General features: G+C 62.4%; 1 protein-coding gene across 1 annotated transcript; it reads left to right on the top strand.

The window, feature by feature from the left end:
- Positions 1–167: 167 nt before the first annotated feature.
- LOC125687783 (voltage-dependent L-type calcium channel subunit alpha-1F-like) lies at positions 168–17,800 on the top strand (the record flags this gene model as incomplete). The annotated part of the gene is given in 47 exon segments (XM_048933046.1): positions 168–307; positions 403–445; positions 448–547; positions 636–788; positions 1,312–1,511; positions 2,013–2,116; positions 2,167–2,305; positions 2,444–2,513; positions 2,636–2,666; positions 2,668–2,724; positions 3,459–3,485; positions 4,034–4,194; positions 4,984–5,209; positions 5,877–6,084; positions 6,250–6,370; positions 6,686–6,770; positions 6,892–6,946; positions 7,380–7,440; positions 7,567–7,699; positions 8,312–8,441; positions 8,724–8,783; positions 8,898–9,004; positions 9,342–9,429; positions 9,934–10,041; positions 10,139–10,191; positions 10,665–10,811; positions 10,892–11,093; positions 11,373–11,531; positions 12,208–12,318; positions 12,430–12,513; positions 12,794–12,922; positions 13,023–13,088; positions 13,174–13,265; positions 13,704–13,863; positions 13,942–14,069; positions 14,277–14,373; positions 14,459–14,561; positions 14,659–14,760; positions 15,027–15,157; positions 15,280–15,405; positions 15,505–15,638; positions 16,118–16,255; positions 16,345–16,514; positions 16,908–17,020; positions 17,112–17,281; positions 17,283–17,343; positions 17,437–17,800. Coding segments are annotated over 47 exon segments (5,544 nt in total), but the record flags the coding sequence as incomplete, so codon positions are not given.
- Positions 17,801–17,852: the final 52 nt, after the last annotated feature.

Genomic DNA, 17,852 nt, shown 5'->3' with positions numbered 1-17,852 from the left:
GGGGGGTGTTGTGGATGTGACATGCAGACTCCCTTGTCCCCACGGTGGGGGGTGGTGGATGTGGGGATGTGACATGGGGCCTCCCTCGTCCCCAGGGTGGGAGGAGCGGCCGTGGGGATGCCAGCAGCCCCCCCAGACCCCTGTCCCTTGTCATCCCCCCCCCATAGGAACAAGTGGAGTACGTCTTCCTCATCATCTTCACGGTGGAGACGTTCCTGAAGATCATCGCCTACGGGCTGGTGCTGCACCCCAGCGCCTACATCCGCAACGGCTGGAACCTCCTGGACTTCGTCATCGTCATCGTGGGGTGAGACCCCGACCTCGGGGAGGGGGAGGGGGGCTGGATGCACACAAAGAAGTTGGGACGCCCCTCGCGCCCCCCCCCCTCGTTGTCCCCCTCAGGCTTTTCAGCGTCATCCTGGAGCAGGTGTCCCACAAAACCCGGTGAGGCTCACCACATTGAGCGGCAAACCGGGCGGCTTCGACGTCAAAGCTCTGCGCGCCTTCCGCGTCCTGCGGCCCCTCCGCCTCGTCTCCGGGGTTCCCAGTGAGCTGGGGGAGGGGGGCTCTTATCTGTACATTCACCCTCCCCTGGTTTTCAAGCTTCCTGCTGACCCCTCCCGGCCCTCTTCCAGGTCTCCACATCGTCCTCAACTCCATCATGAAGGCCATGGTGCCGCTGCTGCACATCGCCCTGCTGGTTCTCTTCGTCATCATCATCTACGCCATCATCGGCCTCGAGCTCTTCATCGGCCGCATGCACAAGACCTGTTTCTTCATCGGCTCTGGTGAGGGGTGACCCCCCCCCCCTCCAGTATAACCTGTAGGAACCCCCCTAAAATTGCCCAGGATCCCCCCCCCCCCAATTGGATGTCTCCTTTGTGACAATCTCCCATCTCTGGGACTCCCCAGAGCCCCTCGTTGTCTGAAATTACTTCCCAGAGGAGGGGTTCTATGGCCCCCCGCCCTCCTCCCCCCCGCCCAAAATTACTCAAGACCCCCCCTCCCCACATTTGGCACCTGCCCCCGTATCGCGTGAGACCCCCAGCCCCTCAACTCCAGGATTCCACAACCCGCCTTCCATCACCCAGCCTCACACCACGCTGTATGCTAGGACCCCCCCCCCCTCTATCTGAAAGCTCTCCCAGAGCTGCCCCCCAATAAGACCCCCACCCCAAACCTCCCCTTCCCCTACACAGAGGAGGCATCTCACACCACCTCTCACGCATCCGCCCCCTCTCCACCCCTCCCCAAACTGCCCCCTAACCCCATTGTGGGGGTACTGACGGCCCCCCTGGACCCCCCCTCCAGACCTGGAATCGGAGGACGACCCTTCCCCCCTGTGCTTTTTTCGGGGCACGGCCCGGGCCTGCCTGCAGAAACAACACGGAGTGCAGGGGCCGCTGGGAGGGCCCCAATGGTGCATCACCAACTTTGACAACTTCTTCTTCGCCATGCTCACCGTCTTCCAGTGCATCACCCTGGAGGGGTGGACCGACGTCCTCTATTGGGTGAGCCCCGCTCCCTGGGAGGGTGGAGGACACCCCAAAAATGTGCCTCCCCCCATTGGGTGTCCAGACCATGCTGCCTTTCTGCTTTGTCAGCCCCCGTTTCCCCCTGCTATGGGGTTCCCACAAATCCCGATGCCCCAATGTCACCCAGAGCCCCACGAGGGTCACCCGGTGTCGCTCTGTGGGGCCACCCCCAAAGTTCCCCCGATGTCACCCCAAATTCATCCCCAAATGTCCCATAACACCCCCTGAAATCACCCCCCAAATGCTCTACACCCAGACTCACTCTGTGGGGTCACCCCAAATTCCACCCCCCCCCCCCCGGCATCACCCTAAATTGACCCCTAAATGCCACCCCATGCGATCACCCTGAATTCCATCCCCTTAAACTCATTCCAAATGTCACCTATGGGGTCACCCCAAATTCCCACCCGCCTCCAGCGTGACCCCAAATACCTCGAGACCACCCCAACACCCCCCCTGTTGTGCCCCCCTCCCCAGATGCAGGACGCCATGGGCCACGAGCTGCCCTGGATTTACTTCGTCAGCCTCGTCATCTTTGGCTCCTTCTTCGTCCTCAACTTGGTGCTGGGGGTGCTGAGCGGGTGAGCAGCCCGGGTAGCGTGTCCTTAGTGTGTTCTTAGCGTGTCCTTAGCATGTGCCACACGTGCCCATCCCATCAGAGAGTTCTCCAAGAGCGTGAGAAGGCCAAAGCACGCGGCGACTTCCAGAAGCTGCGGGAGAAGCAGCAGCTGGAGGAGGACCTGCGGGGCTACATGGACTGGATCACACAGGCCGAGGACCTGGAGGGGGACGAGGAATGAGCACGAGAAGCACCGTATGTCACCCAGGGGGGGTAGATATGTGTCCCCCCACCCCCAATTCCTTTCGTCACCTTGTCGTCCCCTTCCCTGCAGGCCTGACCCGCCGAGGAGCTGATGGGGAAGCGAAAACCTCGCCTCAAGTGGCTGCGACACCCCAGCCACTCCACCGACACCCACGGTAAGGAGACGGCGGCAAAAAACAAGGGTGCACCCCCTAAAATTGGGGGGGCGCCCCGCAGATTGGGGGCTGCCCCCCCGCCTTTGTGGGGCGCTGATGTCTCCTATCCCCTGACTCTACAGCCAGCCTCCCCGGCAGCGAGACGACGTCGGTGAACACCGAGACAGCGGGGTGAGGAGGAGGCGCAGCCCAATGCCTGCGACCGCTGCCTGTGAGCGCAACCCTGGGGTCCCCACGAGCCTCCAGACCCTCTGCAGCCCCCCCCACGGTGCCTGTAGCCCCCCAGCGTCAAGCCTTGGACCCCCATAGATCCCTGTATTTATCTCTGGATGCTTCTACAGTTCTTCCAGGACCTTAGCGTTGACTTTGAGACCCCCCTGTCGGTTCCCTGTGTCCCACCCCAGACCCTAAAAGTGACGTTGTGTCTCCTCTAATTCCTTACAGACCTCCCAAGACCCCAAATCGATCCTAGGACCCTCTCCCCCATATTTCCCTACCCCTGCCCCCAGACTCCAAACGTGCTTCTGGGGCTTTTCATGTTTCCTTATCGATCCCCAAACTGACGCTTAAGGATTCCTCCACAGTAGATCTCCTAGGATCCCAAGACTGACCTTGGGACCCCTCAAAACTCCTTGTAGACACCCTAAGACCCCAAAATGGACCCTGCCCCCCCCCCCCATAGCTATGTACCCTCACCCTAAACCCAAAAATGACCTTGGAAACTCCCCTGCAGCTCCTTATAGACCTCCCCCAAAACCCCCACAAGTGACCCTGTCACCCCCCCTGCCTGACCCTCAGCTCCTCGACCCCCACGGATGCCAGCACTGACCCCCCAGACCTCCTTGCATCCACAGAGACCCCCCCCATATGCCCTGTGTGCCCTTCGACCCCCCAGTTTTTCCCCAGTTTTTGGGGTAACTCTGTGCTTTTTTTTTCTCTCCCCAGGGGCAAAATTACCAAGACGAAATTCTGGTGAGTTGAAGAAATGGGGGCACGCTGTGCCCCCCACCCCCAAACCCCACACAGCCAACAGCATCCGTGTGCCCCCAACTCACCATTCCCCCACTCTGCCCCTACAATACTCTCCCAAATCCTCCAGCGTACCCCAAACCACCCCCCACTATTGCCCCCAAATCCTGCTGTTGTACTCCCGAACTGCTGCTGTTATGCCCCAAATTCCCCATATACCCCAAAACTCACTCGTGGTGCCCCCAGATTCCCCCTCATGCACCTCAAACCACTCCCATAAATCCCCAAATCCTCCAATATACCTCAAATTCCCCCAATATCCCCTAAACCCACCCCCTTTAAATCCCCAAATCCCCCCATGTACCCCACACCACCCCTCGTAAATCCCCAAATTCCCCCTGAACCACCCCAATAATCCCCCGAATTCCCCTGACAATACCCCAAACCGCCTCCATAAGCCCCCAAACCCCCCATCACCCCCCCAGGGCCCCCCCATCACCGCCCAGCCTCCCCCCAAACCCCCTCCCAACTCACCTCGTCCTCCCCTGCAGGCGCCGCCTGCGCCGCCTGAACCGGGTTCTGCGCCGGCGGTGCCGCGGCGCGGTGAAATCCGTCTCCTTCTACTGGACGGTGCTGCTCCTCGTCTTCCTCAACACCCTCACCATCGCCTCCGAGCACCACGGGCAGCCCCAGTGGCTCACCGAGACGCAAGGTATGGGCTCACCGTGTCGCCCTGTTGCTCTTTGTCCCCTTGTCGGCCCATCACCGCCTTGTCCCCCTGTGCTCTTCGTGGAGGTGAGAGGCGGCTCTGCGCCACCCTGCAGTGTCCCCAGCACTCTGTTGTCCTTGTGGGCCTCCCATCCCTGTCGCTGTGTCGTTTCTGTCACCCTCTCATCTTTGCCACCTTTTTGTCCCTATCACCACGTCATCTCTGTCAATCTCTCATCCCTGTCACCATCTTGTCCCTGTCACGGTGTTAGCCTTGTCGCCCTCTTCTCCTCCCTGTCGCCCTCTCATCTTTCTTACCTTGTCTCTGTCACCGTCATGCTCTTGTCCCTGTCACCACGTCGTCCCTGTCACCACGTCGTCCTTGTCACTCTGCTCCCTATCACCCTTTCATCCGTGTCACCACGTCATCTTTGTCACCCTCTCATCTCTGTCAGTCTCTCATCCTCGTCACCACGTCATCCTCGTCACCACGTCATCCTCGTCACCACGTCATCCTCGTCACCACGTCATCCTCGTCACCACGTCATCCTCGTCACCACGTCATCCTTGTCACTCTCCTTTCTATCACTCTTTCATCTTTGTCACTCTCCCATCCTTGTTACCCTCTCATCTTTGTCGCCCTCATCCCTGTAATTCCTGTCACCCTCCCATCCTGTCCCCGTTGTGTCCCATCCCCTGTCATCCCCGTGCCACCAAACAGGCTCTCCTCAGAGCTGATGATGGCTCCTGGTCACCCCAGCCCCCAAATCCGCCCTTCTTCCCCCCTGAACAGCCTATGCCAACAAAGCCCTGCTCTCGCTCTTTGCGGCCGAGATGGTTCTGAAGCTCTACGCCCTGGGGCCCTCCTGCTACTTCGCCAGCTTCTTCAACCGCTTCGACTGCTTCGTGGTGTGCGGAGGGGTGCTGGAAACGGCCCTGGTGGAGCGCGGCGCCATGGAGCCCCTGGGCATCTCCGTGCTGCGCTGCGTGCGCCTGCTGAGAGTCTTCAAGGTCACCAGGTGGGTGTGATGGGGGCAGGGATGGGTGGAGAGGGGCAGCAGGGTGCGGAAGGGGACGTGGAGCTGCCTCTCACCTCTGTGAGGAGGCTGCGTGGTGGTGAAGGGGGTGACGGGGATGATATGGTGACGGTGACAAGAATGACAGGGTGATGGCACAACAACAGGGTGGCAGGGTGATGGCACGACAGGGTGACAAGGACAGCGTGGTGCTGGGGACACGAGGAGGTGACACAGAGCCACCTCTGTAGAGCTCCAGCCTGGTGGCGCGGGGGACAACGTGGTGATGAGAGTGACGCAGTGACACTGTTGGGGTGACGCGGGTGACAGGGACAGCCTGGTGACAGGGACAATTGAGGACACTGTGGGTTGACACGGTCGCTTCTCAGCTCCTTGAAGCGCTGCTTTGGTGGCGCAGAGGTGACACAGTGACAGGGACAGCAGGGTGACAGGGTTGGTGTGGCGGTGGGGATGGCGAGGTGACAAGGGCAGCATGCCGCTGTAGGTTGACACAGAGCCGCCTGTTGTCACCACAGAGCACAGATTTGGTGGCCTGGGGGCGGTGTGGGGGATGGGGATGGGGACAACACAGTGTTGAGGTGACACCGGGTGACGGGGACGGCGCCGTGCCCGCCCCAGTGCTCCCAGTACCCCCCCCCCCCTCCTGCAGGCACTGGGCGTCGCTGAGCAACCTGGTGGGCTCGCTGCTGAACTCCATGAAGTCCATCGCATCGCTGCTGCTGCTGCTCTTCCTCTTCATCATCATCTTCGCGCTGCTGGGCATGCAGCTCTTCGGTGGCCGCTTCAGCTTCGACGAGACGCAGACCAAGCGCAGCACCTTCGACACCTTCCCTCAGGCCCTGCTCACCGTCTTCCAGGTGACCCCAAAAGCCCCCTTAGGGACCCCAAAAGCCCCCTTAGGGACCCTCAGACTGCCTTAGGGACAGAGTTAGGGTTAGGGTTGAATTGGGGGAGCACTGGGAGCACTGGGAGGGGGACACTGAAGTTTTGGGGTGTTTCCCTCCCCCCCATTTTTGGCCCAGATCCTAACTGGGGAGGACTGGAACGCGGTGATGTATGATGGGATCATGGCTTATGGTGGGCCTGTCTTCCCTGGGATGCTCGTCTGCGTCTACTTCGTCATCCTCTTCATCTGTGGGAACTGTGAGTGGGCACTGGGAGAGACTGGGAGAGACTGGAAGGAGACTGGGGAGCACTGTGGGGATACTGGGAGGCACTGGGGGGGGACTGGGGGGTACTGGAGGATAGTGGGAGGTGCTGGGGGGTGCTGGGGGAAACTGGAAGGATCAGGGACACAAACTGGAGGGATGCTGGGGGATACTAGGAAGAGACTGGGAGGCACTGGGAAGAGACTTGGGGGCAGTGGGGGATACTGGGGGGAGCTGGAAAGAGACTGGGGGGTGCTGGGGGGGATACTGGAAGCACTGGGAGCGCTGCTTAACTCCTTCCTCCCTGCAGACATCCTCCTAAACGTCTTCCTGGCCATCGCGGTGGACAACCTTGCGGATGGAGATAACATCAACTCGGGGGCAGAGGGCAAGAAGTGAGCACAGGGGGGAGGGGGGTCCCCAAACCCGGGGAGGGGGGATGTGGGTGTGGAGGGGGCATTGATGTCCTGTGTGTGAAACCCCCTCCCCAAGTTTGTCCCCTCCTCCCAACCTTAGGGACAAAGCCGGGGAGGTGGAGGCCAACGTGGGGAGCCAGGATGTGAGCGTGAAGGTGAGTGTGAGTGGGTGCACACACCTCAACACGCGTGTGTGCAACACGTGTGCCTATGGCCCTCACATGGCCCCACATGTGTGCACATGGCCCTTGCACACCCCAGCATGGTGTGTGTGGTCTTCACGTGACTCGGTGTGTGTGCACGACCCTCACACGCTCCAACATGCGTGTCTGTGGCCCTTGCATGCCCTGACACGTGTGTATGTGGCCCTCACGTGACTCAAAATGCTTGCACACAACCCTCGCACACCGCAGCATGTGTGTATGTGGACCCACAGCCCCTTGCGCACCCACATATGTGACTTTCACGTGACCCAGCACAACCGACACGCATGTGTGCGTCTTGCACATGCTTGAAACATGTGTGCACAGCCCTCTCACAACCCAACCCGTGACCTCACATGCGTGTGCATGGCCTTGCATGCTCCAGGTCGAACGGGAGCAGCAGGAGGAGGAGGAAGAAGAAGAGGATGAGGAGGGCAGTGAGGAAGGTCAGCTCCACATTGGGATCCCTGGGGGCAGGAGGGAAAGGGAGGGGGAAGGAGGAGCAGAAGGACCCCCCCCCCTTTTTGGTGGGGGCAGAAGGACCCCCCACACGCACTGGTTGTTCCCCACAGGTGATGAAGGGGCCGGGGGGGAGCGGGACAGCCTGGGGGGGCAACGGCTGGAGAGCCTGGAGGAGCCCCCCAAGAACAAAGTGGCACCGATCCCCGAGGGCAGCGCCTTCTTCCTGCTGGGCAGCACCAACCCGTGAGGACTGGGAGGGACTGGGGGGGGTACTGGGAGCACTGGGAGCGGGGAGGTGGGGGCATGGGGATGGGGGGGGGGGGGACTGGGGACATTGGGACTGGGGAGACTGGGCTTGGGGACACCAAGTGGGGGCACTGGGAGCACTGGGACTGGAGATGTGTACGGGAGGGACTGGGAACACTGAAACTGGGATTGCAAACTGTGGGCATTGGGAGAATAGGGCTGAGGGAAACTGGGACTGGAGATGTATACTGGGGGAACTGGGAGCACTGGAACTGGAGAAACTGGGAGCGGGGGATACAAAGTGGGGGAGTGCTGGGGACACTGGGGCTGGAGATGTGTACTGGGTGACCGGGGACTGGAAAAACTGGGATTGGAGATGTGTACTGGGGAAACTGGGGACACTGGGACTGGGAATATTGAGCCTGGTGATGCATACTGGGAGCGCTGGAACTGGGCCACAAACCGTGTCAGTTGGAACTGGGGATGCCAGGTGTGGGGATACAGACTGAGGGAAACTGGGAGCAATGGGGGTGGTGCCCGGGTCACTGGTATGGGGGGAATGGGGGTGTACTGGGAGCACTGGGAGGTGCTGACCTGTGCTCTGGGCAGGCTGCGGGTGCGGTGCCACGCTCTCATCCACCACCACGTCTTCACCAACCTCATCCTCGTCTTCATCATCCTCAGCAGCGTCTCGCTGGCCGCCGAGGACCCCGTGCGCGCCCACTCGCCCCGCAACCACGTGGGATACTGGGCAGACTGGGGATACTGGGGAGGGGTGGGGGCAGGTGGGAAGGACTGGGGAGGGTCCCTCACTCCACCCCGATGTGGGTCCCACGTGCCCCATGGGGGAGGTGGGGGGGGATTGAGAGGGATGCTGGGGGGTGTTTGGGGCTTGGGGGGTCCTTAGGGGTTGGGGGGTTGTGTTTTGGGGTTGGGGGTGTTTGGGGGTTGGAGGGGAGGTCATGGAGGGCAGGGGGGTTGCTGGGGTCACCCCATTCATCCCCTGCCCCCCTCCCCACAGATCCTGGGCTACTTCGACTATGCCTTCACCTCCATCTTCACCGTGGAGATCCTGCTGAAGGTACCAGGGGAATCTGGGGGGTTGAGGGACCCATGAAGGCTTGGGGGGCGTTGTGGGGTTGTGGTTTTTTTTGGGGGGGGGGCTCTGTGGTGCTGGGCTCACAGGCTCCCCCAGATGACGGCCTTCGGCGCCTTCCTGCACAAAGGCTCCTTCTGCCGCAACTGGTTCAACCTCCTCGACCTGCTGGTGGTCGGCGTCTCCCTCATCTCCTTCGGCATCCAGTGAGCACTGGGGACACTGGGAGCACTGGGAGCGTGGGCTGGGGGCACTGGGAGTGCTGCTGGGGACACCAGAAGGCAGTAGGGAAACCAGAGGTGGCACTGGGGGGCACTGGAAGGCACTGGGAGAACCATTAGGGGCACTTCATCCTGGGTGAAGGTCAGTGGAAGTGCCACCGGGAGCACTGGTATTGACAGTGGGGGCACTGGGAATGTGGGTTTGGGTCACTGGAAGTAGCACTGAGAGCACTGGGAGCGCCGTGGGGGCAACTGGGAGCACTGGGAGCACTGCTGGGGGCACTGGAATCTAACCGGGCGCCCTGGTGTCCCGCGCTGACAGCTCCAGTGCCATCTCAGTGGTGAAAATCCTGCGGGTGCTGCGCGTCCTGCGGCCCCTGCGAGCCATCAACCGTGCCAAGGGCCTCAAGGTGTGCTGCTGGGAGGCACTGGGGAGAACTGGGAGGCGTTGGGGGGGGCGCTGGGAGGCAGCTTGCTGGGTGTAGTGATGTGAATGGGAGCACTGGGATTCCTAACAGTGTGACTGGGGTGGTGCTGCCTCGGGTGTGTGTCTCTGGTTTGTCACGGTGTCCTTATGTCCCCAATGCCCCGTGTCAGGCTGTACTCCTGTCCCCAACGCCTGGTGTCACATTGTCCTGGTGTCCCCAGCACCCAGTGCCACACTGTCCCTGTATCCTGGTGTCCTCAACGCCCACTGTCACGCTGTCCTGGTTTTCCCAACACCCAACGTCATGCTGTCCCCATATCCTGGTGTCCCCAGTGCCCCCAACTCCCGTTGTCCCACTGTTCCCAACACGCCGTTGTTCCCCACGCCCTGTGTCACACCACCCCCGGTGTCCCCAACCCCCCGGTGTCCCCAAGGTACCGTTTCTCCCCTCATGGTGTCACGCTGTCCCCATCCTGCCGTCCCCCAGCACGTGGTGCAGTGCGTCTTCGTGGCCATCCGCACCATCGGCAACATCATGATTGTCACCACGCTGCTGCAGTTCATGTTTGCCTGCATCGGGGTGCAGCTCTTCAAGGTGGGCCCCCCTTCATCTCCCCCGAGGGTCTGGGACCCCCCCCCCCCCCCCGGGACCCTCAGATGGGCTCCCCCCCCACCTCTGACTGTTGTTCCAGGGCAAGTTCTACAGTTGCACCGATGAGGCCAAGCACACGCCTGGGGAGTGCAAGTGGGTGCTGCTGCCCCGGAGTGTGAGCAGAGGCTGTGAGCGGAGGCTGTGTGTTGAGTGCGACTGCAGCCCAGCATGAATGCAGACTGTGAGCAAGAGCTGAGTGTGAGCTGCACGTGAGCGCAGCTACAGCAAGTGATGGCTGTGGGTTGGGTCTGAGGGTAGGGGGAGTGTTGGTGGTGAGTCAGAAGTGAGCATAGAGGGGGGGGGTGTGTGTAGAGGCTGTCCCTGTGTGTCACCATCCCCCCATGTGTCACCGTGTCTGGGTGCTGATGTCCCCACGCTGTCCCCACCCCTCTGGGAACCCTGTCCCCATGCTGTTCCCTCCCCATCCCCACGCTGCCCTCACCCTTCTGCTGTCCCCATCCCCACGCTGTCCCCACCCCTCTGCTTTCCCCCTCCCCACGCTGTCCCCCTCCCCACGCTGTCCCCCTCCCCACGCTGTCCCCACCGACGCCCCCCGCCCCCCACAGGGGCACCTTCCTGGTGTACAAGGACGGGGACGTGTCCCACCCGTCGGTGCGCGAGCGCCTGTGGCACAACAGCGACTTCAACTTCGACAACGTGCTGGCAGGCATGATGGCCCTCTTCACCGTCTCCACCTTCGAGGGGTGGCCCGCGTGAGTCTCTGTACAGTGACACCCCCATGTGGCCCCCTCCCCACCCCCGGGGCTGCTGACCCCTCCTGGTGTCCCCGCAGGCTGCTGTACAAAGCCATCGACGCCAACGCGGAGGACCAGGGCCCCATCTACAACTACCGGGTGGAGATCTCCATCTTCTTCATCGTCTACATCATCGTCATCGCCTTCTTCATGATGAACATCTTCGTCGGCTTCGTCATCATCACCTTCCGTGCCCAGGGCGAGAGCGAGTACCGTAACTGCGAGCTGGACAAGAACCAGGTGCCCAGCATCACCTCGTCCCAGTGTCACCTCACCTCGGTGTCCCTTAGTCACAATGTTATCCATCTCGATGTCACCTCATCCTGGTGCTCCTCGGTCCCACTGTCACCCATCTCAGTGTCACCTTGCCTCGTTGTCACCTCATCCCGTTGTTCCTTATCCCATTGTCACCCATCTCGGCGACCCCGACGTCCCACTCTCCCAGCATTTCCCAGTCCCTCGGGATGCCGGCAGTTCGTCTGTCTCCCCTCCTCACGTCCGTTTGTCCCGGTGCTGCAGCGGCAGTGCGTGGAATACGCGCTGAAGGCGCAGCCGCTGCGGCGCTACATCCCCAAGAACCGCACGCAGTACCGCGTCTGGGCCATGGTCAACTCCACTGCCTTCGAGTACATCATGTTCGTCCTCATCCTGCTCAACACCATCGCCCTGGCCGTGCAGGTTTGGGGGGGGGGGGGGGGGTTGTTTTGGGAGGTCGTGGGGGTACTCAGGGACCCCTGGGGGGCAAATAAGGAGCCTGGGGGCTGTTAAAGTGCACCTAGAGGTCTCTTGGAGACTCTGAGGGTGGTTAAAGGATCACTGGGGGGTCAGTGATGGACTGGGGGGCAATGAAATGTCCCGGGGGGCAGTAAGGACCCCTACAGGGGTAGTTAGGACCCCTACAGGGGCAATCGGGACACCTGGGGGCAGTTAAGGGGTCACAGGGGTGTGTAAAGGACAGGGTGGGGGCAGTTGGAGTGCAACCAGGGGTCTCTTGAGGAGTCTGGGGGCAATTAAAGGGTCACTGGGGGGGGGGGTGGTCTGTAAGAGGTGATAACCAGGGCAATTAGGGACTGTGGGGGGGGGGGCAGTTAGATGGCCCAGGGGGGCAGTAGCGGGGCAGTTAGAGGAGTTGGGGGCCATTAAAGCTCCTCTGGCAGGCAGTTGAGGGCCCTGGGGGGAGTGAAGGGTGCACTGGGTCTGTAAGGGACAAGGTGTGGACATTTGGGGCCTGGGGGCATTGAGAGCACCCATAAGGGGGATCAGTTAAGGGTCCTGGGGGGCAGGAGGGGAGGTTGGGAGGGCAATTAGAGGCACAGCAGGGGTGGGGGGGGGCAATTAATACCCCCTCCCCCAGCACTACGAGCAGTCCAAGCCCTTCAACTACGTGATGGACCTTCTCAACATGGTGTTCACCGGGCTCTTCACCGTGGAGATGGTGCTCAAGATCATCGCCTTCAAACCACGGGTAGGGTCTTAGGGGGGTGGGGGGAGGTGTGACATGGTTGGGGGGGGATCACACGAGGTGGGGGGGCTCCTGTTTTAGGGCCCTCCCCCTATTAATGTACCTCCCCCCCAGCATTACTTCTGTGATGCCTGGAACACCTTTGACGCCCTCATCGTGGTGGGCAGCGTGGTGGACATCGCCGTCACCGAGGTCAACGTGAGTCGCTCCTCTTCCTTGGTGGGAAGTGGGGGGGGTCCCCAGCACTTTTTTTGCTGGGAGGGGAGGGGGGTCCCTTGTATTTGGGACCCCCATGTTCGCCTCCATCCGTCTGTCCATCATTGTCACCTGTGGTCATCTGTCTTCATCCATCTGCATGTGACAGAACGGGGGTCACGTCGGTGAGGTAGGGACATCCCCAGGGGTGTCTCCACGATCTGGGGGGGCTTTTTGGGGTCCCCCTAACCTCTCCTGTCCCCCCCCCACACGCACCCTGCAGAGCTCAGAGGACAGCTCCCGCATCTCCATCACCTTCTTCCGGCTGTTCCGCGTCATGAGGTTGGTGAAGCTGTTGTCCAAAGGCGAGGGCATCCGCACGCTGCTCTGGACCTTCGTCAAGTCCTTCCAGGTGGGATTCTGGGCACAACGGGGGGGGACAGTGGGGAGGGGGTATTATGGGGGGGGAGGGGGGGGGCACCAGGGAGCCCCTCACCACCCCATTTCCACAGGCCTTGCCCTACGTCGCGCTGCTCATCGCCATGATCTTCTTCATCTACGCTGTCATTGGCATGCAGGTGAGGGGCTCACGCGTGTGCAGGGGGTGCACGTGTGTGAGGGTGGGGGTCCCGCAGCGCGCCCAGCTGTGTGCCTCCCCAACAGACCTTTGGGAAGGTGGCTCTGCAGGATGGGACCCAGATCAACCGTAACAACAACTTCCAGACCTTCCCCCAGGCCGTGCTGCTGCTCTTCAGGTGGGGCTGGGAGTCTGGGGGGGGTCACTGAGTGGTTCTGTGAGGGCTGGGGGTCTTACAGGGCCCCCAGGGGGATTTTGGGTACAGAGCACTGTTCCTATAGGTTCTCTGGGGGTCACTAGATGGTTCTGTGGGGTCTCTGGGTCCTATGGAGTCCCTGTGGGAACTCTGGGTCGCTGCACCTTTCCTATAGGGAACCTGTGAGGATCTGAGGGTCCCGTCAGGCCCCTCTAAGTGAGGACTCTAAGTCACTGCACTGTTCCAATAGGGTCCCTATGAGGGCCTGGGTGTCACTGGATGGTTCCTTTTGGGTTCCCCTGGAGTCCAGACTTGTTGTAAGGTCACCATAAAGGATATAGGGGTCAGGTCCAGCCCTCTCCATGCGGGGCATCCAGAGGGGCTCTGCAGGGCCCCACAGGTGCCCCTCTGGCCCTATAGGTGTGCCACGGGGGAGGCCTGGCAGGAGATCATGCTGGCCAGCCTGCCTGGCAAGCGCTGCGACCCCGAGTCGGACGCAGGACCCGGCGAGGAGTTCACCTGCGGCAGCAACTTCGCCATCGTCTACTTCATCAGCTTCTTCATGCTCTGCGCCTTCCTGGTGAGCCCCACGGCCAGCTCCCTGCCCCACAGCCGCCCCATAGCAGACACGGCACTCTTTCCCTCCCCCCACCTCCAGATCATCAACCTCTTCGTGGCCGTCATCATGGACAACTTTGACTACCTGACACGGGACTGGTCCATCCTCGGCCCCCATCACCTGGATGAGTTCAAGCGTGTCTGGTCCGAGTACGACCCAGCTGCCAGGTCTGTCATCGTCACCACGACCTGCCACCCTCCTGTCACTGTCACCCTCATGTCACCCCCCATTACCACCCTGTCACTGTCACCCCTCCATGCACCCCATCAATGTCACCTCCTGTCACCATCACCGCCTCCCCATCACCGCCATCACCCTCCTGTCAGCCTCTTCACCACCTGTCACTGTCCCCCTGCTGCCCCCTGTCCCCTCAGGGGCCGCATCAAACACCTGGACGTGGTGACGCTGCTGCGCCGCATCCAACCCCCGCTGGGCTTTGGGAAGCTGTGCCCACATCGTGTCGCCTGCAAGGTGCTGGGGGGAGGGTGGGGGCTGTCACCCCGTGTCCTCTTCTCCCCTTCTCACCATGTCCCCCCCTTCCCCTCCCCTCCCCCAGCGCCTGGTAGCCATGAACATGCCCCTCAACTCAGATGGCACCGTCACCTTCAACGCCACGCTGTTTGCCCTGGTCCGCACCTCCCTCAAGATCAAGACAGAAGGTTTGGGGCCGGGGGGTGGCAGGGAGGGGAACAGTGTGACCCCCCCCCTCGAAGGGACTGGAGGGGTGACACTGCTGTGTGTCCCCTCCATTGAAAGGGAACCTGGATGTGGCCAACAAGGAGCTGAGGGCTGTCATCAAGAAGATCTGGAAGCGGACGAAGCCCAAGCTGCTGGATGAGGTCATCCCGCCTCCTGAGGGTCAGCGTGGGGGTCCTCCCTCCTTGGTGCTGCCGTGGGGAGGGGGGTGCTGGTGACACTTTGGGGGAGGGTGGTCCCAGCTGACGCTTGGAGGGGGTCCCAGTGGCCCTCGAAGACGCAGCAGGGGGCTCCTGAAGTCTTGGGGAAAGGCTTCAGTGCCCCCTGGTTCACTGCAGAGGGGTCTTGGTGGCTGTTGGGATGCAGTGGGGGAGGTTAGGGTTAGGGTTAGGGTTAACGCTGTGTCCGTCCCCCCCCCAAACACACAGAGGAGGAGGTGACCGTGGGGAAGTTCTATGCCACTTTCCTCATCCAGGATTATTTCCGCAAGTTCCGGCGGCGGAAGGAGCGGGGGATGCTGGGCCCCAGCGCCAGCCCCAGCAACGAACGCGCCCTGCAGGTGGGGGGCTCCAGCCCAGGAGTGTGTGTGTGTGCTGGGGGGGGAGAATGGGGCCATAGAGGACCCCTGCCCCGCACACACATCCCGGTGCTCCCCCTCCCCACCACCCTCCATTCCTGCAGGCTGGGCTGCAGACCCTGCAGGCGTTGGGCCCCGAGATGCGGCGGGCGCTGAGCTGTGACCTGGGGGAGGATGGAGGGGGGGGAGCAGAGGAGGAAGAGGAGGAGGAAGAGCAGCTGACCTACGCAGTAAGCCCCGCCAACATCGACCACGCCCACCCCGTGGCCACGCCCACCCTCCAATGGCCACGCCCACCCATGAAGCCCCTCCCCCCACCCCCTTTGCAGGCACCTGAAGCTCTGTATGGCTCCGCCCCTGACTCCCCGGGGATGGGGGATGCTCCCAAGGCCCCCCCCAGCCCCAGCGAAGGGGAAGAGCCCGCAGCCCCCCCCCACGGTGTAACCCAGCGGCACGGGGGCAGGTATGGAAGGGGGGGGGAGTCATTGGGGGAAGTGGGGGGGCTTGGGGGCCCCAATGGAGAAAGAAGAGGATGGGGGGTAGGAGGAGAATAGATGGAGATGGGGGGGAGGGGGGGGGGGTCTTCAACACTAGAATGACCCCAAGGAAGGAGAGGGTTCGAGATTGGGGTTCCTATTGGGATAGGGGGGTTCCCAACATTGGAGAGGGGGCTCTGAAACTGTGTGTCCTCACCCCCCTCCCAAGGGGGTGGGGGCTGGAGGGGTCCAGATATGGAATGGTGGGGTTGGGGGGCATAAAATTAATTGAGACTCCCAGTGAGGGTTAAGAAACCACGACACTGGGGACAAAAGGGGGTTGGGGGATTCCTGATAATAGAATCCCCATGGGATGGGGGGAGGGGTCCAACATCGGGGGTCCCCGTAGGGAAGGGGCTGAAGGTTCTCCTCCCCACTGAAGCCTCCACACCCCCTAACCGTTCAGGCATTCGGCTGGGGGTTCTGGCTCCCTCCCTGCTGCTGGGCAGGAGGAGCCCCCCGAGGAGCGGGAGGAGCCGGGGGACGTTGGAGGCGAGGAGGAAATGCAGGGAGCGGCCCCGCGGCTGTCGTGGGCAGCAGACAGGTGCGGATGGGGGGCTGTGGGGGGCAGGGTCTGCTCTGGAGCCCTCCGCGATCCATCCTCATGTCTGTCGTCCTCCCCCACTGCCCCAGCAGGCTGCCGGGACCCACAGCTGCCCCCCAGCCCCCGCGCTGGGCAGGAGTAGCTCAGAGGGGGGGATCGCTGCCGCTGCCCAACCGGCACTTCGCGCTGCGCGTCCCCGGGGGAACCATGGAGGGGCAGCAGCTAAAACGGCGCCGCCTGCTGCCGCCGACCCCGGCCGGTAGGGGGCGGGGCTTAGGCGAGGGGGCGGGGCTTATGGAAGGAAAGCGTGGGATTGTGAGTGGGTGGGGCTGTGTAGGCGTGGTCATTAAGCCTACGGTGCTTCTGATACGTGGGGTTATGGGGTGGGCGTGACCTATGGGCACATGGTTTCTGATAGGCGGGGTTAGGGAGGTGGGTGTGGTCTACGAGCATGTGGTGATTTTGATAGGTGGGATCATGGGGTGGGCGTGGCCTATGGGCACATTTGATCGGTGGAGTCAAGTAGGCCTGGCCTACAAGCACATTGTTGGGGTGGGCGGGGTCAACAACGTTTGAGTGTTTCTGGTAGGCGGGGGTAGGTGAGGGGCGTGGCCTGGCAGAAGGGGCGTGGCCTGACGGGACACACCCACAGGCCGGAAGCCATCTTTCACCATCCAGTGCCTGAGACGCCAGGGGAGCTGCGAGGACGAACCCATCCCAGGCACCTACACCCCGTCTGGGCCACCCGGTCCAGCCAGGCCGCAGGTAGCGGGGCGCAGCGCTGCCACCACTGCCCAACAACGCCCCCCGCCAGCTCCAGCATCACCCCCTCACTGTGCGCTCCAACCCCACGCAGGGCTACGGCAGCTCCGAGACGTGGCGCCTGGGCTCGTCCTCCCACGCCTGGGCCACGGCCCCCGCGCGCGGCCACGTGCTCTACGCTCCCCTCATCCTGGTGGAAGGAGGAGCCCCCCCGGGGGGCTCGGCGGGCGGCAGCCTCCCCCCGCTGTCCCGCTGGTTCCCCTCGGGGTCCCTCCGCCTGCGGGAGCCGCTGGGGCCGCGGGTCGGCCGACAGTTTGGTGGAGGCTGTGAGTGCACCGCTAAACCTCCCCCCGCAAAGCAGCCTCACCCCCCCCCCTCAACCCAACCCCATGGCCACGTCCCCTTTTGATCCCCCTCAGGTTCTGATCTCGGAAGGGTTGGGGTTATTCGCCCGCGACCCCAAATTCGTGGCCGTGGCCAAACGGGAGATCGCGGACGCTTGCGAAATGACGATGGACGAAATGGAGAGCGCTGCTGCAGACCTGCTGACCAGGAGGCACCACGGCCCACCCCCGCCCCACAGCGCCGCTGCTGCCGTCTACAGCGACGAGGAGACGCTGCGGGCAGCGCCAGGAGAGGAGGAGCTGGCGGATGAGATGGTGTGCGTGGGGGGACCCTAAATGGGGGAGGGCTGAGGGCGGAGGGAATCAGAAAGGGGGGCTGTACTTCAACAGAGCGGTGTTCTGCATCAGAAAGCGGTGGTTGGTGAGAAGGGGGGGGGGGGGGGGGGGGGCTGGCCTGCGCGCCCATTGGCGGAGACGAGGACCAATGAGGG

This window comes from Lagopus muta, unplaced genomic scaffold (genome assembly GCF_023343835.1).
Source record: "Lagopus muta isolate bLagMut1 unplaced genomic scaffold, bLagMut1 primary scaffold_209, whole genome shotgun sequence".
Lineage (NCBI taxonomy): Eukaryota > Metazoa > Chordata > Aves > Galliformes > Phasianidae > Lagopus > Lagopus muta.
Note: the sequence above shows the minus strand (reverse complement) of the source record. Positions and strands in the feature narration are given on the sequence as shown.